This window comes from Callithrix jacchus, chromosome 22 (assembly GCF_049354715.1).
Source record: "Callithrix jacchus isolate 240 chromosome 22, calJac240_pri, whole genome shotgun sequence".
Taxonomy (NCBI): Eukaryota; Metazoa; Chordata; class Mammalia; order Primates; family Cebidae; genus Callithrix; species Callithrix jacchus.
This window is the reverse complement of record NC_133523.1, coordinates 32049541-32064279: the sequence shown is the minus strand read 5'-3', so window position 1 is coordinate 32064279 and position 14739 is coordinate 32049541. Positions and strand designations below refer to the sequence as shown.

Here is a 14739-nt window from a genome sequence, read left to right as displayed (position 1 = left end):
AGCAGATGTAGAGGGCCAACTCCAGCCAGCATAATGGAACCTGTGAGGGTATAAATTCCAATACTGGACACCGTGGTGCATACCTGTAATTCCAGCTACTCTGGAGGCTGAGGTGAGAGAATCACTTGAGGCCAGGACTCGGAGACCGGTCTGGGTAACATAGCAAGACCCCATGTCTAAAAAATTTTTTTTTGAGATGGAGTTTTACTCTTATTGCCCAGGCTGGAGTGCAATGGCACAATCTTGGCTCACTGCAACCTCCGCCTCCCAGGTTCAAGCGGTTCTCCTGCTTCAGCCTCCCAAGTAGCTGGGATTACAGGTATGTGCCACCATGCCTGGCTAATTTTGTATTTTTGGTGGAGACCCCATCTCTACCAAAAATACAAAAATTAGCCAGGCATGGTGGTGGGCACCTGTAATCCTAGCTACTCGGAGGCTAAGGTCACGAGAATCACTTGAATCCGGGAGGTGGAGGTTGTAGTGAGCTGAGACTACACCACTGCACTCCAGCCTGGGCAACAAAGTGAGACTTTGTTTAAAAAAAAAAAAAAAAAAAAAAAAAGTGAGGAAAGAAAAGAAAGAAAAAAAAATCGTCTCTTCTGCATTATTTATACAAGCAGTAGGAGGAGAAAATAAAACTAATTTCAGTAGGCACGTGCAGACATAATATATCCCTTTCTGGGACATGTGATTGGAATCTCCACACTCCAGGAGGGTTCCTATAGACTCCCCAAGAAGAAATGAAGACTTTGGGGAATGGGAAGGGTGATTCACGATTCATAGTTTCTCACAGAGCTCTCGAAGATTGGGGTGGGTGCTGCGTGTGATTGTGTGAGGCTGAGCAGATGGCAGGGGAAACTCACCGGAACCCAGCCTCCTTAGGGTCCATTCTGGTACCCAGCAGACAGAGAATTAAAAGGAGTGGCAAGTTCAGCACCGCGGAGAGCTCCCGGACAGGGGCCTATCCCGGGTGTCTGGGCCCCGCCCCCGGCACCCCAGACCTTCCTGCAGGCCCTGCCCAGATTTAAAGCTCTGTCATCCCGTTTAAAGAGGCCAAAGCGGCCTGGAGGGCGAGACACCCCGTCCAGCTGCGATTACACACTAATTCTCCCACAGAGACTCAGGCTGGTCTGGTAGGGAAGAGGACTTTATTGGGGGTGTTAGTAGGGAAACATGAGAGGGTGAATTCCAGGGAACAGACACTAGGACCAAGGTGGCCATCACCTTAAGGAGCCATAAATGAACTTAAAAAATAAATTAAGGTGAGGAGGTGCCATGTGGGAGGCTGCTGGGACTATTGGGGAATTTCTTAGGGATGGAATTTGGAATTGAAAAGCGGAAATAAGAATTTCCAGCCCTCTCACAAAAGGGTGTGAAATGATCGCTTCAAGACTCCCTGCTGCCCTAGGCTGGGAGTTGGGGTTCTGGGGATCCAGGAAGAGGGGAGGTCTGGGCTTGGCTGAAGGGGTGAAGGGGTTCCGGTCAGGGTCGTTCCTCCAGGAAGCGGTAGGTGGGGTTCTCATAGCCGTGTCGCTGCAGTTCACGGAGCTGCTGCTCCTCCAGGGTCAGCATGGGGTCCACCTGCAACAGGCAGGGAGGGGAGGGACAGGACAGTGTGGTGCAGGACTGCCTGCAGGTCTCTCAGCTTGCCCACGCTCAGGTTCAGGAACTCTTCCCACACGCAGTCCTTGTGGTTCTCACCTCTACCACACCATGGCTGATAGTCCCGTAGGGCTTCTTCCTTCGCAAGAGCAGCATGGAGAGGACGATGAGGGAGCCTCCGCCGGCTCCCATGATCAGCAGACCCGACACAGCCTCACGGGACACGCCTGTCCCAGCTGGTGCCTGCAGGGAGGGGAGATGGGACAGAGGGCATCTTTGAGGGTTCTGTGTGGCTTTGGGAGTCACAGCCTGGCCACCGACCTCTGCCCTCTTCCCTTAGGTACCCGGCTGTCCCTCCTCTTACCAGCTCATCCCTCTGAATCTCCGATGAGTGGAAAGGGAAACCCCTTGGAACAGACGCATTCACCTGGGGAGCAGGAGGTGTCAAGGACCCAGAAGTCTGGCCTCTGCCTCCTCCTCCCCAGGGGCCCAAGAGGGCATCCTCTATCCTTCTCATTTTCTAGCATCTCAAAGTGCATGTCCTCAGCTCCCTCTTCCCTCAGGACAAGGAACCCAAGCCCCCAGCATCTCCTCCCTCGGACCCAGCCGCATACACCCCAATCTTCCCCTTTGGGAGCCCACAGGTCTGACTAACTTACCTTTCGCTCATACTGTTCCAGCGGGGACATATTCTCTTTCCCAGGGGATGCAGCATCTTGTTCTGTGGACCCTACCCCCCACAGTCTGATCTCATTCTTTTTTTTTTTCTTTTTTGAGACAGAGTCTCACTCTGCCACCCAGGCTGGAGTGCAGTGGCGCAAGCTCAGCTCACTGGAGCCTCAACTGCCTGGGCTCCAGTGATCCTTCTAAGTCAGCCTCCTGAGCAGCTGGGACTACAGACATGCCCCACCACACCCAGGTAACTTTTAAATTATTTGTAGATACAGTATCTCACTATGTTTATAGTGAGAGGGTGTTGGAAAGTACACTGGACTCTACCCCAGGGGGTGTGGGATTCCCAGTGGATGGATCCTGTTCCATTCTGGGTTCAGGGATTCAGTGGGATTTGGAGGCTGGGGTCAACTCTGAGACTCTCACCTTTTGGAAGGGTCATGGGGGTGTCTGCTGGCAGCCAGAGGAAGCAAGGCAGTGGAACAGTGAAGAGAGAAAGGTATCAGCAAAGAAAGGTGGAGAAATATCCTCCCAGGACCAAAAAGAAGGATTGGGAATCCTACAGGGGCCCTACAACCATAGATGTTCCTCCCCATCCTCTCCCAGTCACTGTGATGGTGAAGACACCCTCAGACTGTAGGGGATTAGAAATTAGGCTGGGGGCCTGTTCCCCAATGTCTGCGGGCATCTATGTGAAGGCTCACTCACCATCCTTGGAATCTGGAGGCTGCAGCCCACCCTTGTCCTCACTGCTGCCCCCAGGGGCAGGGGCTTCCAATTCACTGGGACCCAGGTGTTCAGAGTGGAGGAGTTCCTCTGAGGGGGACATGCAGAAAGGTGGCAGAGATTGTGAGCACTGGGGTGAGTGAAGGGCACCCTAACAATAGAGCAATTTGGAGATCATGCAGACAGCAGAGTCAGCCCCGAGTGTGGGGTAGCCAGAAGTGCGATCTGAGAAAGTGGGGAGCTGAATGGAGGCACAGCAGGCAGGAAGGATAGAGGTTGAAGTTTCAAGATTATGGCTAGCTTTTTTTTTTTTTGAGACAGAGTTTTGTTCTTGTTGCCCAGGCTGGTGTGCAATGGCGTGATCTCAGCTCACTGCAACCTCTGCCTCCCGGGTTCCAGCAATTCTCCTGCCTCAGCCTCCTGAGTAGCTGGGACTGCAGGTGCCTGCCACCATGCCTGGCTATTTTTTGTATTTTTAGTAGAGATGGGGGTTTCACCACGTTGGCCAGGCTGGTCTCGAATTCCTAACCTCAAGTGATCCACCTGCCTCGGCCTCCTAAAGTGCTGGGATTATAGGCAGGAGCACCATGCCCAGCTCAAGATTATAGCTTTTCTAAATACTAGGAGAATCAGGGTTATGTGTCAGATATCCAGGAGGAAACCACAACAGATCTGGGGGCTGTGGTAGGTCATACTTTCTGGTATGAATATAGGTTCCTTCCCTTGAATCTGGACTGGGTTTTTAACTTGCTTTAACCAATAGAATGTGGGCCCAAGCCTTAAGACCTGGCAACTTCCCCTTTGATGTCTTAGAGAGCATGAACCACCACGTAGAAATTCCAGCTGTGCTGCTGGTGAGACCATATGAAGAGGCTCCATGGAGAAGAGAGGCCCCGAGCCTCCTTGGAGAGAGAGAGAGGCCCATTTGTGCTAGACTCCCAGCCCCTAGACGATCTGCTAGCTAAATACAGCCGCATGCTTTACCACTGGCAAGACCACCAGAAGAACCACTCTACTGAGCCCAGACCACTGGCAGAATCATGAACAAAGAAAAATGGTTGTTGATTTTCTCTCCTAAGTTCTGGGCTGGTTTGTTACAGGGGAATAACTGAAACTGGGGGATCCACACTTAGGAATCAAGATCTGCCCTCAGAGATCGGGAATGGGGGCTGGATAATAGGCACTCACGGATCTGGGGCCGCAGCTCCTGAGCCAGGTGGGGGTGCTGATCAAGCAGGCCCAGGCTCTGATTCACCCTCTCCTCAATCACTTGAAGGTGGGTCTGCACCTGTGGGCGAGTGGACATGAAGGATGAGCTGGGGATGCAGGCTGGAGATGAGGAAACTGAGGCAGTATGAAGGAGGAATTCAATGGCAGCAGAGGAAAAGCATCACATGTAAGGGACAGTGTGGGGAACGCTCCCGTGTGAGACCCCTAGTAAATTGGGTCTCACCATGTGGTGAGTTTGAGCCTAGACACAAGAGTCTCCAGTTGAAGGAAGTCGAGCTAAGGAAAGCAGGATCTAAAAGAGGCTTTAGGTTAAAGATCAACTACCGCAGACAATCACTAGATGGCCATGCAGTCTTGAGGTGCACCGTGACCTAATGGTTAGCAGTCATGTGTAGCAGTATGTTCACTTTTACAAGCATATTCTTCTTTGTTCTGTCAAGACAGTAGTGACTGACTGTAATAGTTTAAAAGAAACTTCTGTGTAGCGAGATAATGAATCTGATCGTTTATTAAGTAGATAACAAGACCCACCTGCTGGATTCCATTGTGTATCTGATCTTTCTACTGTAACCACCTGATTTATGTTGTAACTTGTAGTTTCACTGTAAAACTTTCTGTTCCCCTTGATCTCACGGAACAATGTATTGAACTGACGTAAGCAAAGTTTCAAGAATGTATATACACTGACCCTGAGCTAAATAAAGTTGTTGGTGAAGCATTGACTTCTCAACCCTCCAGACCCTGGCTGTCTATCATCTTTATCTTCCATGTTTGGGGGGCACGTCTGCCAGGAACTCTTGTCCAGCAAGAGGGTCCAACCTGGATAGCGGGGTGCATGGAAGATAAAGATACATTGTTCCGTGAGATCAAGGGGAACAGAAAGTTTTACAGTGAAACTACAAGTTACAACATAAATCAGGTGGTTACAGTAGAAAGATCAGATACACAATGGAATCCAGCAGGTGGGTCTTGTTATCTACTTAATAAACGATCAGATTCATTATCTCACTACACAGAAGGTTCTTTTAAACTATTACAGTCAGTCACTACTGTCTTGACAGAACAAAGAAGAATATGCTTGTAAAAGTGAACATACTGCTACATGACTGCTAACCATTAGGTCACGGTGCACCTCAAGACTGCATGGCCATCTAGTGATTGTCTGCGGTAGTTGATCTTTAACCTAAAGCCTCTTTTAGATCCTGCTTTCCTTAGCTCGACTTCCTCCAACTGGAGACTCTGTGTCTGGGCTCAAACTCACCGCATGGTGAGACCCAATTTACTAGGGGTCTCACACGGGAGCATTCCCCACAGGACAGGAAGTATGGTACCAGGGTCAGGAAATGGGCCATAGGAGAAGGAAATTGAAGAATGAAGTCCAAGGAACAGAAAGTGGGGTTTGAGGGGATTCTAGAGACAGGGATTGAGGATTGGAGGGTCATATAGAAATTATGTGGTTCAAGGCAAGATTTGCAGTTCAAGAGCAAGAAAACATCCAGAAAAGGGGAATTTGAATCTGAGCACACAGAACAGGGGTCCCAGGGAAAACAAGTGGGGTTATGGAGAAAGGAGACCAAGGAACAGTTCCTTCAAGGAACAAGAAAGGGATTCTTGGCTGGGCACGGTAGCTCACGCCTGTAATCCCAGCACTTTGGGAGGCAGAGGCAGTGGGATCACCTGTAAGACAGGAGTTCAAGACCAGCCTGAGCAACATGGCAAAACCTTGTCTCTACTAAGTATATTGGATTGGAAATTATTGTGGTTTCTGGCCAGGCGTGGTGGCTCATGCCTGTAATCCTAGCACTTTGGGAGGCTAAGGGTGGATCACCTGAGGTCAGGTTCGAGACCAACATGGCCAACATGGTGAAACCCCGTTCTACTAAAAATACAAAACTCAGCCAGATGTGGTGGCATGCTCCTGTAATCTCAGCTACTCAGGAGGCTGAGGCAGGAGAATCACTTGAACCTGGGAGGTGGAGGTTGCAGTGAGCTGAGATCCCACCACTGAACTCCAGCCTGGGCAACACAGCAAGACTTTGTCTCAAAACAAAAAAAAAATTAGCTGGGTGTGGTAGTGGGCTCTTGTAATCTCAGCTACTGGAGAGGCTGAGGCAGGAGAATTGCTTGAACCCGAGAGGCAGAGGCTGAGGTGAGCAGAGATTGAGCCATTGCATTCCAGCCTGGGCAACAGAGTGAGACTGTCTCAAAAAAAAAAAAAAAGTTATTGCCGTTTTTGCTATTACTTTCAATAGCAAAAACTGCAATAACTTTTGCACCAACCCAATACAAAAGTTAGCTGGGTGTGGTGGTGAGCACCTGCAATCCCAGCTACTCGGGAGGCTGAAGCAGGAGAATTGCTTGAACCTAAGAGGCGAAGGTTGCAGTGAACAGAGATCGCGAACTACACTCCAGCCCGGGCAACAGAGTGAGACCCTGCCTCAAACAATAACAACAAAAAAAAGGATTCTGGGAAAGGCAGTGAAAATCCAAGGAACAGAATGTAGGATCAAGGGGAAAGTAGGAATCCAGCCGACAAGAAATAGGGGTCAAAGGCACAGCATGTCAGGGGCCATGTTTCGGGGTCAGGAAGCAGAGCTGAGGGACTGGGAAGAGGCAGAGAAGTGACATTCAGGGGATAGGAAGGGGTCCAAGAGACAGAAAGAGGGTCTGAGGGACAAAAGCAGAGAGCCTGAGGTGCTGGGGTCTGAGGATAGCTGCGTGTGCGGGAGCTGGAAGGATGTGAGCACCTGGAAGCGCATCTGCTGCGCCTTCTCTGGATCCACGGCCGCCACGTGCTGGTAGTGGCGCAGCGTGTGCCTCTGCTCCTTCTGTTCCGCACGCAGGTAGCGCCGCAGGGCCATCAGGACGCGCTCCGCCTGAGGAAGGGACACAGGCTGCCCAGGTCTGCCCTCACCCTTCTCACCCTCTGCTCTCTGCCCCCACGGTCCCCACACCTGAGGCGGATCTCCCTGCAGGGCTGCCAGGAAGCCCTCCAAGGCGGCCCGCCGCTGGTCGTTGATAAGGGCGATGACACGGGTGGCATGAGTCTCCACCAGGCGCTGTCGCTCACCAGACACCTGCTCCTCCAGGGTCTGCAGAATGGACTGGAAGTGCTGGGGAGCAGGTAGGGCACAGGGTAAGGAGAGGAGAAGATGGATCAAAGGCTGGTCAAAGACAGCCTGGAAAGGCAGGGTTACATGGGGTTGGGGGTCGTTCCAGGGGTCCAGGCCTGGGCAGAACCAAAGGGTACGGATTGGAAGAGGTAGGCTCCAGGGCCAGGTAGAGTGGAGGTGGGACTAGGCCCAGTGGGAGCCAATCTGAGGGTGTAAACTGTAAGATGGAGTGGGAACAATCTGGGAGCAGAACTGGCCAATGTTAAGGTGAAAGGGACAAAGCCTTGCAGGGCTCCGGGCTGGTCAGGGTCAATTGGAGGAGGAGAGCAGTGTCAGGTCAGATGGTGGCTTAAGAGGGCAGAGCCCCATGTAGACAGGCTGTACCTAAATGACACAATGGGGTGGAACCAAAAGCTAATGGGGTTAACATGAGTGGGGTCTCTATGGGGTAGGTCAGGTTGAGAGAGGTGAGACAAGTAGGCAGAGCCAGAAGGGGTGGGGCCTGTTAGAGACATGAATACATCAAAGAGAGACCAAGAAGGCTCTGGCTGTATCTGCAGGGGCCCCAGCTTGGGACAGGACTCCAGAGCCCGCCCCAAGAGGCAAGTCAAGTGCAGATGGGCCAAACATGGCCAATTGGAGGAGGAGAGCAGTGTCAGGTCAGATGGTGGCTTAAGAGGGGCAGAGCCACATGTAGGCATGGGGCCAGGAAGGGCAGAGATAAGTGGGAAGGGGTGGAACTGGATGGGCAGGGCATGGCCAGAACCACGTGAAGCTGAGCGTGCTCCAGGTGGGGGACAGTCATGAGTAGGAGCCCCTGGGGTTGTCCTACCTCATTCAGGGCCTGTCTGTCAGCTTTAGGTAGGTTCTTGGACTGGTTGTCGGCCATGGCCCATTCACGCATCACCTGCGTGGGGAGTGGGGCTTCAGGATCCCAGAATCCACACTGATCCACCTGGTGAGTTCCCCAACCCCTCTTGAAGAGTTTTAGAGGCCCCAGATCCCTTAAGTCTCACTGTTCTTGGGTTCCCAAGAGGGAAGATCTAGGAGTTTAAAGTGAAAGAGAGGCTGGGCATGGTGGCTCATGCCTGTAATCCCAGCACTTTGGGAGACCCATCCAAGACAGATGGATCTCCTGAAGTCAGGAGTTTAAAACCAGCCTGGCCAACATGGCGAAACCCCGTCTCTACTAAAAATACAAAAACTAGCTGGGCATGGTGGTGGGCGCCTGTAGTCCCAGCTACTTGGGAGGCTGAGGCAGGAGAATCACTTGAACCCAGGAGGCAAAGGTTGCAGTGAGCCGAGATCATGCCATTGCACTCCAGCTTGGGCAACAAGAGTGAAACTCCAACTCAAAAAACAAAAACAAAACAAAAAATAAAGTGAAAGAGTGCCATAGACCAGAGTCTCCATATAATCTGATGGCATCTCAGTGGGATTCTAGATGGGCCATGGGTTTCTGGCTATGTTAGGGGGTGATGTTGAGGGCTCACAGTCGAAGGGGCTTAGGGAGCCTTTGCAAGTGCTATCAATGTGTTCTGGAATAGTTTCCTGATATTTAGGGAGCTCTGTACTGTAGCGGGTCCTGGGTCCCCCGGTATCATCACCTCATTAATCTGGCGCATCCTACGCTCCTCCAGGTCCATCTTGGCCCTCAGGAACCCCTCGTGCTCGCTGATTTCCCCAGGCATGCCGAAGTAAATATCCACACCGTCTGTGGGCCTCGGGGTGGGAGTGACTACAAGACCAGGGATCAGGAGGTCAGTCTGCTGCCCACCTCCAGGTCACCTTTTCTACCTAGAACCACGTTTCCTGGAGTGCACCGAAGACCATCATGTGTCCAGTTTGGCCACTGCTGCTGCCTGGCGTTTGGGAGATGTAGTTCTGGACTGGGCCTGTTCTTGCAAAGCTTAGGAATCTTTTACACCATCTTGTAAGCTTTCCTGAAATGATCCTCAGGACCTACCCAATGGCCCCTCTACTCCCAAGTACGCCCAGGTTAGCCCTTCTTCCTCTGTTTTATCCAAAGCTACTCCCATCTTTTCCCCTCAGTTGGGTTTTTCCCCCATAGGTCCCTCCCAAAGACACGCCCCAGCAAGACTCTGCCAGATCTTTCTCCCTCCATGGCAGAAAAGCCTGGGGATTCAGAGACTGTCTCACCTTTGCTGACCACTGCAAGGGTATGGGAGCTTGGGGGTGGCACCCTTTCCTCCTCCTCTTCCTCTTCAGCCTGCGGAGGCTCCACGAAGTAATCATCTACTGGCTGTGGGAAGGATTCCTCCTCTTCCTCATCCTCAGCCCCCTCTGCTTTGCCCCCCGGGGGCCAGGACCGGGTAGAGGGGTCACTGAGGGAGCAGGAGAGGACCCAGACAGTAAGAACTCAGGCCCAGGCTCCCAGACTGCCATCCCCTTCCTCAGGAACCTTGGGAAGGGCATGGAGGGTCCCTTCCACTCACCCAACTGCTGTCCCAGATGGGTCAGGGGTCCCTGGAGGGGGACAGCACACATATTCCACACCACGGAACCGATCCGAGCCACAGGGCAAAAGCATACCTGAGCCATGCAGGATGAGGCCCTGGGAGCTGCAGGCCTGTGGGAAGAGTGGGCCCAGATGCCAGGATTGTGGGGTATGGGGTGTGTAGATGGGGAGCCAGGCTGCCTGGATCTAGGGGGTCGATGAGGCTGGGAGCCTGGATTCCTGGTTCTGGAGGAAGGGGTTGAGGGGATGAAATTCCTAGATCCCAGTGGGAAGAGGATGCTGGTGGCCCAGACTCCTTGGTTCTGGTGGAGGAGGGTGTTAGGGGCCCGGGCTTCTGGGTTCTAGCGGGGAGGGGATGGGTGGGCCAAGGTCCTGACCTCCTGTGCCTCCTGATGCCTCCGTGTTGAACTCTCACATTCGTCCATGCGCTCCTGGTGCAAGAACCGGCAGCCTTCGGGCACCAGCAGAGCCTCGCTCACAAATTCACCAGCTGGAAGCATGACACACCAGGGTGAGACCCTCCCACAGCCACCAACCCCACCCTCCTCAGAATCCAGAAATTTTATACTCAGAGGCTTCTCTGCCCCACTTAGGACACAAGCACCCAGCCCCTTAATGTGGGCCTGAGAGAGGGGCTCAGAACCTAGCCTCTCGGAAACTCCCATCTCAGTGTACCCCGGCCCACCCCAACCCCTAGCCACATGGACTCACGCAGGCAGCGGAAGGGTACAACCTGGTGGTGGGGGTGGGCGCAGTGGCCGCTCCGGGCACCCCCGCACCAGTGCTCCATGGGAATGGCCTGAGTAGCCTGCTCCACACGTGCAATCTGCAGCTCCGGGTACATCTGGGGGGATCAGGTGGGAACAATCAGCCCCCTGCCCCGCCCCTGCCAGGCACCCCTCTCCACTGGCCAGGTCCTTTTTTTTTTTTTTTGAGAGGGAGTTTTTGCTTTTGTCACCCAGGTTGGAGTGCAATGGTGTGATCTCGGCTCACTGCAACTTCCACCTCCCAGGTTCAAGCGATTCTCCTGCCTCAGCCTCCGGCGTAGCTGGGATTACAGGCAAGCACCACCATGCCCGGCAAATTTTTGCATTTTTAGTAGAGATGAGTTTTCTCCATGTTGGCCAGGCTGTTCTCAAACTCCTGACCTCAGGTGATCCGCCCGCCTCAGCCTTCCAAAGCGCTGCGATTACAGGAGTGAGCCACCGCGCCTGGCCAGGTCCCTTTTCAAGGCTATAATATTCATGAGAACTTCGCCTCCCTAGGCCCTGCCTCTCCATAGCACCAGCCTTAGATAGCCAAGCCCCTCGTGCCCATTGGCCACGCCCACTAGCAGTTTTCCCTTGAAAGTCCCGTCATCTTTAAGCCCCATCCCTTTTCCTGTGCTGTTTCTTTCCGAAGGTCGATCTAAGCCCACCTCTCTGGTCACTCCTCCCCGCAGTCAGGTTCGTCTCCCCCAAAGGTCTCACCCTCTTTTGGGCCCCTCTTTTTATCTGTTCCGCCTCTCCAAAACTCTTCCCTTTACAAAGTCGAGGCTTTTCATGGCCACGCCTCCCAGCTCTCCGCGCTCTCATTGGGCTCCACCTCTTTTCTTTCCCCTTCTTGTTGATCTTTAAGGACTCTTTCTCTTAGCTCCGCCACTCCTTTCGCCACTCCGCCCTACACCTCTACTCTTTACGAAGACCACCAGATTGCTAAACCCCACTTCTCTAGCCATCTCGCGGTTCTCCTCCTTTCCTGACTTAGTATCTCAAAACAGGTTCCCTGCCCTGGCGTAGCTGAGCCTCTATTGGCCACGCCCCCCAGCCTCCACGCCTTAGATCGTGCAGCACCTTGGACCACGCCTTTTGCAAGTCTAGCTTTCTATAGGCGGCCCCGCCCCGTTTGGGGCCCGCTTTCCGATAGCCCTGCTCCTCCCGCTCAGCCCCGCCCACCTGTCTGCAGTACTCCAGCACGCGCTGCGGGTCCCGGAGACAGCGTCGAGAACGCTGTGGGTCTGGTTCCCAGCGGCCGGTGCGCAGGTCCCGGTGAAGGGTTGGGCGTCCGCATAGTCCGGCCACCTGGGCCGACCCCGGGGCCTGGATGGAAGTGGAGGGGACAGTGAGGGCCCGGGGGACGTTGGTAAGAGGGTCCTCTGGTTCTTTGCTCCCTAGGACCGAGACCTCCAGCACCAGCCACCTCCCCCAAGCACCGCACACCCGCCTCCATGGAGGCACCGTTCCCTGGGAAACAGCTCCCGTAGGGAGGGGGCGCCCCAGCTCTCCCGTTGCTATGGCTACCCGGGTCCTCCGGGATTCTCTCGGCCTTGTTGCCGCGGAGACAGACTCCGCCCCCACCCCAGCGCAGTCGCGCTGGAGCCCGAAGGGGTTAAACCTGAATCGCGGAGGAGGAGGCCAGAACCCAGGCGTTCTGGCCCCTCCTCCCTCCATCCCCTGCTCAGGCTCCGGTTGCAGGGTGCAAAGCTGACAAGGCCTGGCTTCAGGGGCCTGCAGTCCTGGACACCAGGTCCTTGAGGACTGGGGAGCTACATCTGGTTGGGATGGGTGGTGACTGGAGGACTGGACTCCTGGGTCCTGGGAGGCTGCGAGGGCCCCCATATGGGTTCAGAGGATACAAGGGGTCTGGATTTTTGGATCTAAGTGCCTCACTGCTTGGTGGGTCCTATGTCCAGGCGGGAGGGGGCTGGGGCCGAGTCACCTGGGTCTGGAGAGGGGGCTGGACTTCTGGGACCAAGGGCTCTAAATAAAGCAGCTCCTATGCTCGGGATGGGAGGGGGCTGGGACGTCAGATGATGAGGGAGCTGGGGCCTGGAGCCCTGGGTTCATAAATGCGTTTGGGGGGGCCTGGGGGCTGACCACTTGGCTGGAAAGACCGCGCTTTCGGCCCTGGACCTGTCCGCGCCGGCGTCCAGAGGCCCGGTCCCGCCCCTTCCCCCATTCCCCACGACCCGGCCCGGCCTCACCTCGGCCGCGCCGGGGCTCCCACCGGCCAGGCTCCCGACGGCGGGCTGCGCGCGCAGAAGCAGCAGCAATAGTGGCAGCAGCAGCGGCAGCGGCAGCTGGCCCCGGCGGCGACCCAGACAGCGAACAGCGGGGCTGGCTGGCCCCATGTCCCGGCCCTTGCGCCCTCACGTCCCCTGCACTCCCGCCCGGCCCGGCCCCAGCGGTGACAGGAGCTCCCAGAGCCACCGCCGCCACTTCCTCCTCCCGCCGCCCCCAGGCTGCGCCGGCGCCGCCAGCCCCGCCCCGCGCCGGCCCCGCCTTCCTGGCCAGGACAATAGCGTGGCGGCTCCGCGCAGAGTGGAGCAGCTCGGGAACCCCAGGCGGGAGCCTGCGCCAGGCCCCCGCCCCTCGAGATTCCAGGCGTCCCGCCCCTTGAAGGGCTCAGCCAGGAGTCCGGCTGGGGGCTCCGCCCGTTGTGAATTTTAATCCATCTCGCAGGACTCTCACCCTCTTAGACCCAGACACACACAGATTTGGCCTTCTCCAAGGATGCAAGCATCGGCGACCCTGGTACCCCAGTAAATTCCTCTGTTGAGGGCTCAGGAATATAGGTCTCCAAAATGTCCCCAGTCAAGAAGGCAGCAGGGGAAGGTGAGACCCAGCCCCTCCTCTTTCAGATCCAGGAGTCAGGGCACTAGGTTCCTTCTCTCTCAGGACCAGAGACCAAGCCCCCAGGACATTCTCCAGAGACCAAGCCCCCAGGACATTCTCCCTCAGATCCAGGAGTTCAGTCTTCCTGCTGTGCTTCCCAAGGGTACCAGGGGCGTGTACCTTTAACTCCTAGCTCAAGGATCCATGAACCATAGCCCCCAGGACCTTTCTTTAAGGATCACCTAAGCAGGCACCAGCATCATGCCCACTGTGGATGCAGCACCTCAGGATTAGGGTTTGGACCTCCACCCTTGCTGTAAGGACCAGGGGATTATCATTTTCCTACCCATAGTCTCCCCTTCCCTGCCCCCCTTCAGGGCTCACTTGTTTGCCTCCTCTAATGAGAGTGTAGTATTCTGTCTTCTCCAGGACCCCTGGGGCAGCCCTGTCACATGTGTGGAACTGTGTGGACATGTTTGTGTGTTTGTGCATACATGCCCATGTGTGTGTCTGTTTCTGTTTGCAACGTGTATGTGTGTGTGTGTGTGTGTGTGTGAAGATGTATATTAAAAGAGCCCAGGGCCAGGCACAGTGGCTCTCGCCTGTAATCTCAGCACTTAGGGAGGCCTAACTGGGCTGATCACTTGAGGTCAGGAGTTTGAGACCAGTCTGGCCAACACGGTGAAACTCTGTCTCTACTAAAAATACAAAAATTAGCCAGGAGTGGTGGTGGGTGCCTGTAATCCCAGCTATTGGGAGGCTGAGACAGAAGAATCACTTGAAGCACGGGAGATGGAAGTTGTTTTGAGGCAAGATCACATCACTGCACTCTAGCCTGGGTGACAGACTGAGACTCTGTTTCAAAAAAAAATAATAATAAAATAAAGAGCCTAGACCAGGTGTGGTGGCTCATGCCTGTAATCCAGCACTTTGGGAAGCTGAGATAGGCTGATCACTTGAGCTTACAAGTTCAAGACTAGCCTGGCCAATATGGTAAAACCCTGTCTCTACAAACAAATACAAAAAATAGCCGGATGTGGTGGCATGCACCTGTAGTCCCAGCTACTTGGGAGGCTGAGGTAGAAGGATGGCTTGAGCCCAGGATGCAGAGGTAGCAGTGAGCTGAGATTATGCCAGTGCACTCCAGCCTAGGTTATAGAGCCAGACCTTGTCTCAAGAAGAAAAAAAGCCTAGAGTACTTTGCAGGTAGCAAGAGACTGACAGGTGGCTCACAGTTTTATTCCTACAGCCATCTCATAGGCTAGGGTAGAGGAGGGAACTTGGGACAGGTCTAGTGGACCCTTCCTTGATGGAGGGTAATAAT

The 14739-nt window shown here is 54.4% G+C and overlaps 1 protein-coding gene across 2 annotated transcripts; it reads right to left on the bottom strand.

The window, feature by feature from the left end:
- Positions 1–1131: 1131 nt before the first annotated feature.
- APLP1 (amyloid beta precursor like protein 1) lies at positions 1132–12992 on the bottom strand. Of its 2 annotated transcripts, none has more exons than XM_002762027.5 (17): positions 12785–12992; positions 11757–11900; positions 10534–10666; positions 10200–10312; positions 9800–9933; positions 9504–9688; positions 8951–9081; positions 8176–8250; positions 7185–7343; positions 6978–7106; positions 4189–4288; positions 2983–3090; positions 2701–2727; positions 2262–2332; positions 1967–2029; positions 1702–1845; positions 1132–1581 (listed from the first exon to the last, which is right to left on the bottom strand). In XM_002762027.5, the coding sequence occupies exons 1-17, from the start codon at positions 12929–12931 to the stop codon at positions 1483–1485; spliced, it is 1962 nt and encodes a 653-aa protein (XP_002762073.1). In that variant the 5' UTR covers positions 12932–12992; the 3' UTR covers positions 1132–1482. The 2 variants fall into 2 exon arrangements, with proteins under 2 accessions (XP_002762073.1, XP_008986018.1); XM_008987770.3 differs by having other exon boundaries at positions 2701–2724.
- Between the last annotated feature and the right edge of the window lie 1747 nt (positions 12993–14739).

Excerpts from the sequence above, each read along its gene's own strand:
- APLP1 (XM_002762027.5), bottom strand. The coding sequence starts at position 12,931 with ATGGGGCCAGCCAGCCCCGCTGTTCGCTGTCTGGGTCGCCGCCGGGGC. Across the intron at positions 9,082-9,503 it reads CCTTGCAGTGGTCAGCAAAG|TCACTCCCACCCCGAGGCCC; the intron begins GTGAGACAGTCT and ends CTGGTCTTGTAG. Across the intron at positions 1,846-1,966 it reads AGATTCAGAGGGATGAGCTG|GCACCAGCTGGGACAGGCGT; the intron begins GTAAGAGGAGGG and ends CCCTCCCTGCAG.